The 5240-nt window shown below is 33.9% G+C and overlaps 3 protein-coding genes across 3 annotated transcripts in view; all 3 read left to right on the top strand.

Annotated features, from left to right (window-relative positions):
• The window catches only part of LOC111717174 (ubiquitin-conjugating enzyme E2-34 kDa-like), a gene marked incomplete at its 5' end in the record, with an annotated part of 1253 nt that extends 802 nt beyond the window's left edge, over positions 1-451 (top strand). Inside the window, one exon of the mRNA XM_023492684.1 lies at positions 434-451. Within this exon, the coding sequence (XP_023348452.1) occupies positions 434-451 (18 nt within the window). The remainder of the gene's footprint in view (positions 1-433) is intronic.
• Positions 452-830: 379 nt separating this feature from the next.
• LOC111717178 (uncharacterized) lies at positions 831-1699 on the top strand (the record flags this gene model as incomplete). The annotated part of the gene is given in 2 exon segments (XM_023492688.1): positions 831-956; positions 1436-1699. Coding segments are annotated over 2 exon segments (390 nt in total), but the record flags the coding sequence as incomplete, so codon positions are not given.
• A 2859-nt stretch (positions 1700-4558) lies between these two features.
• LOC111717175 (nuclear hormone receptor FTZ-F1 beta) overlaps positions 4559-5240 on the top strand; it is a gene marked incomplete at its 5' end in the record, with an annotated part of 6415 nt that continues 5733 nt past the window's right edge. Inside the window, 2 exon segments of the mRNA XM_023492685.1 lie at positions 4559-4807; positions 5134-5203. Coding sequence (XP_023348453.1) covers positions 4559-4807; positions 5134-5203 — 319 coding nt within the window.

The raw sequence follows: 5240 nt of genomic DNA on the forward strand, positions 1-5240 counted from the left end.
CAATAATAAAAAAATACCATTTAAGAGAATGGTATTTCGATACACAAGGGTACATCTTAAAGGAACTGTAAAGGAAAAATGAAGGGGAGGGGGGTATAGGCTGAACCCTGAGCATTTCAGGAGTTGATTGAAACATATAAGAGTTCTATCTGATGTTCCAGTCTCGAGAAATTGATATAAAACTTATTACCTTATTCATGATTTATCATCATTGTTCTGTTTAAAATGTACACTGTACAGTGTACATCCATCTGTTTATTTACAATTCTTATTCGCTTATAATGGGCCAACCAATCAAAACAACCAACTCTGGTTAGGCGGGTCCAAACTACATAGTAAATTGTGATTTATTATTTGTATTATCTCAAGCTTTGTAGTTGAATAAAAATATGAATGAATGAGAAATGGTTAATAAATATATTTATTGATTAAGCTACCTCTAGGAGCTTAGACTTATTTTTTGAAAAGCCCTCGAAAAATGGATGTAATAACATGTGTCATGAATTAATATTTGTTAAAAGTAAAAATAACTATTTTTTAAGAATTTTCGATATACTTTTTGAACTTATTAAAAATCATCCTTTACACCCAAACCATTGAAGTTAGGGGTCTTTTTTATAAATAAGCAGGACTAGGACATGTATCACACTCCCCTATCTCAACTCTCAGGGCAAAATTATAAGGGGAGGGGTGGAAAACCCCCCCCCCCCACAATCTATATTAGACAAAAACTGCTCAATCGGGATAGGGTTAATATAACTCGTATAGAATATAGATTACTGAGAGAAAAATTTAAATAAAAAGTTTGTTTTAATTTTATCATTTTTAAGTATGATGATTCTGGTGGCATCAACTGTATTGGAAATGATTTGAAGAATGATTTTCAAAAATCCGCCAATTATCATACTTCCGCCCTTCATCAGCTGGCGGAGTTGGCGGAGATCAAACAGTTACAGGTGGCGAATACAGTTTAATTGTTTCATTTTAAACTTTAATTTTCGATTCAAAGCTTTGTCTGATCATCATTCCTTATTTTAATTGAGTGTACACAGCTCCTTCAGTTTACCGGTGTCACGTTATAAAATGTCCGGGCGTGAGATAATGTTTTTACACTGTACAGCTTGCTCTACCTGGTTAGATGTCGGTCCGGTTCTTGAAATGAACCAGACTTGACAAAATGTCCGTTATTCCGAACAAAATGTTAATTATTTTGAACAAAATGTTAATTATTCCGAACAAAAATTTAATTTTACCGATCAAAATGTTTATTATTCCAAATAAAATGTTAATTATTTCAACAAAATGCAAATTATTCTGAACAAAATGCTCGTTATTCCGAACTGAATGTTTGCTATTTCGAACAAAACTGCGTTATTTTGAACAAAATGTTCGTTATTTAGAAATTGTATTCTTCTAATTGAATTTCTAATTGTAGGAGGACATGATGGAGGTAGGTGGACACACCCCCACCGGTAGCCCGACTACCACGCCTCCTCCGATGTGCCTGGACCAAGATAATGCCCGCCCTCGCCTTTTTAACCCTGTATACCCGGGCTCCAATCATTCTTATTCCCACCCCCGGCCCCGCCCACTGGAGGCAACCCAGGTTCAAAGTGCCACTACGCCCAAGATGAGACTTAAATGCCGAAGTGCCACGCCCCCTACAATAGGAATACCTTCTGCACAAAATTATTTAAATGTAAGATATTTATGAAAATTACACACAATTGTAAAGTGAACTTCCATTTAAAAGATAGCAATGTCGGATTCACAACGGTTCCCTTTAAAACGTTATCTGAGTAATAATGCGGAAGATATCGACGTTTGTCGTTTGTCTAGCTTGACAATTGTTTAATTCTACAACTTTTTTCATTGTTTCTGATGTAGAAAATTTAAGGTTCCCATTCGCAAAACTTTTGCGCAATTTTTGCGAAAGAAAGCACAAATTTTTGCTTTCATTGCGCTACATTTTTGCACGAAAAAAAACACTTTGCGCAATCATTCGCAAACTTCATTTAGCGCAAAATTGCGCTATTCTGATTTTTGGTGTAAACTGTTTAAATCAGTTATCTATGAGACTGCACTTTTTTGCATATAATTGTAATACTTAGAAAGGGAAAACTCTATTTTGCAACCTGATGCATGATGGCACACTGCAAATCAAGATGTGCACGATCTCACACAAAAGTCGAGCAGTATTTTTCCAATTACTCATTTCAAACTTAAGATAGAAAGAGACGCGTAGCATTTTTAAATGTACATGTCTAGAGCTACAAAAAAGTATCAGTGAGTTGGCGAGGTTAAACCAAAGGCCAAGGTGTTGTGACACTTCAAAGTACAAGCTGTATAAAAACCTTTGATAAATAAGTTTCAGTGTTGTCTTTATCTCAGTAGGCCTTAGGCCTTTGATATTTCAATCATACATGCATTCGACTAGAATAAGTCAACATTTGAAATATCAAAGTTTACCACCACGCAAAGATTCAGATATCTATAAAATCTATAAAATCAATTTTCAATTTTCTAGTTTTTGTTTATTAATTTTTGTTTATTAATTTTTTTTTATTAATTTTTGTTTATTAATTTTTGTCCCTCAATTTGAAGATTTTGTAACTAAAAGTAACTAATTGAGGGCAACAAAATCATAATTTTTAAATAACCAATTGAGAGCAACAAAATTATAATTTTTAAATAAACCCTCAGTTGTTTGCTTCTGTGCTGAAACTGTCAACTTTGGTCAGTTTGCAATAATATATTTAGCGTAAAAATTTACGTTTTGCCCAATACTTCCGGTTTTGCGCAAATTATGCAAAAACGCGCAAAACTTATTGCGCTTTATTCTGAAAAGATACGCAAATTCGCAAAAGAAATATTTGCGCAAAAAATATGATAAGTTCGTAGAAACCCTAGAAGAAATACGTGCAAGTCACTTTTATAGAGAAGCCACTGTTGAAAATAATCAATTTTTACTGAGAACGTTATGGATATGTCATAGATTTTCGATCAGACAAAGATTATAAGGGTACTGTTGTGCATCGGACATGCCACTCAATAAATGTGAGATTACATCTACAGTCTTTTATGACGGCCAGGATATTATTTAATAATATGTACATTGTACAATCTAGGGAAATCATAAAATAATATGTACATTGTACAATCTAGTGAAACCATTAAATAATATGTACATTGTACAATCTAGGGAAATCATTTAATAATATGTATATTGTACAATCTAGGGAAATCATTTAATATGTACATTGTACAATCTAGGAAAATCATTAAATAATATGTACATTGTACAACCTAGGGAAATCATTTAATAATATGTATATTGTACAATCTAGGGAAATCATTAAATAATATGTACATTGTACAATCTAGGGATATCATTAAATAATATGTACATTGTACAATCTAGGTAAATCATTAAATAATATGTACATTGTACAATCTAGTGAAATCATTAAATACTATGTACATTGTAAAATCTAGGGAAATCATTAAATAATATGTACATTTTACAATCTAGTGAAATCATTAAATAATATGAACATTGTATAATCTAGGGAAATCATTAAATAATATGTACATTGTACAATCTAGGGAAATCATTAAATAATATGTACATTTTACAATCTAGGGAAATCATTAAATAATATGTACATTGTACAATCTAGGGAAATCATTAAATAATATGTACATTGTACNTATTTTTAATTAGTAAAATTGTATTTTTGACAAATCCCACCCCCCTAGTTTAAGAATTTACTGTTAGGAAAATAAAGCATTTAAAAGTTCAATTATGTTTTTTGCTAGGGAAGGGGACCTCAAAATATTCCTAAACCCTAGTTTAGGCGACCACAAAGATGTTCCTAAACTCTAGTTTAGGGGACCTTAAAGATGTCCCTAAACTCTAGTTTAGGGGACCACAAAGATGTTCCTAAACTCTAGTTTAGGGGACCTCAATGATGTCCCTAAACTCTAGTTTAGGGGACCTCACAGATGTTCTTAAACCCTAGTTTAGGGGACCTCAAAGATGTCCCTAAACCCTAGTTCAGGGGAACTTAAAGATGTCCCTAAACTCTAGTTTAGGGGACCTCAAAGATGTTCCTAAACTCTAGTTTAGGGGACCTCAAAGATGTTCCTAAACCCTAGTTTAGGGGACCTCACAGATGTTCTTAAACCCTAGTTTAGGGGACCTCAAAGATGTCCCTAAACCCTAGTTCAGGGGAACTTAAAGATGTCCCTAAACCCTAGTTTAGGGGACCTCACAGATGTCCCTAAACTCTAGTTTAAGGGACCTCAAAGATGTCCCTAAACTCTAGTTTAGGGGACCTCAACGATGTCTTTAAAACTTGAGAGAAAATCTGTCTTTTCAAAACATTGAAAAATCCCTCTCTAAATTCTATCTTTTAATTGTATTCAAGAATAATGTTGCAAACAAGGTCTGAAGGATTTATTTCTTAGGATTCAAAAGAAGATTTGTAAATTATAAATTGGGAACAATGTTTATTTCTAAATAGTAAACAGCTCCTTTAATAAATTTATGTCTCAGGAACACGCCTTCCCTTTCACGCACAAATTCAGACGCGTCTCAGTACGGTGGTTCCCAATATTCATACAGTTCAGCCCCCTCCCCTCTTAGTCCCGCCCACTCCCCAGCAATGCATAGACACTACCCCTCCCCCGCCCTTCCCTCCTCTCCACTCCCCAGGCGGCTCTATCCCGGGGAGGAGGGGGAGGAGGGAGGAGCAGTTACTCTTCCTCATCATGGAGGGATTAGTAGACAGCAGCTGATTAATAGGTATTCATTCATTCATTCATTTATTTATCCTTCCTCTCACCTATTCATCCGTTCTTTTATTCATTCATTCATACATTCAAAATTTATTGTTCCTTTCATTCATCCTTCCTTTCATCCATTCATTCTTTCATCCATCCTTTCATCCATTCGTTCTTTCATTCATTTTTTTCTCTATCTCTTTTTATCTATTCATTCATTGATAAACTTACTTTTTCACTCATTATTTCCTAAATTCATTCTTTTTCTCTTTATCTTATTTGATCCATCTCGGCCCAGTGTGCAAGCCATAGTTTTCGCCACTATTTTTACCACTGTGCTCTGTTTAGTCCTTGCCCTGTTTGTGGAGATAAAATTTCTGGATTTCATTACGGTATTTTCTCATGTGAGAGCTGTAAGGTATTATTATTATTATTATTATTATATTGTACAATCT

The sequence above is a fragment of the Eurytemora carolleeae genome, unplaced genomic scaffold (assembly GCF_000591075.1).
Source record: "Eurytemora carolleeae unplaced genomic scaffold, Eaff_2.0 scaffold1515, whole genome shotgun sequence".
Taxonomy (NCBI): Eukaryota; Metazoa; Arthropoda; class Copepoda; order Calanoida; family Temoridae; genus Eurytemora; species Eurytemora carolleeae.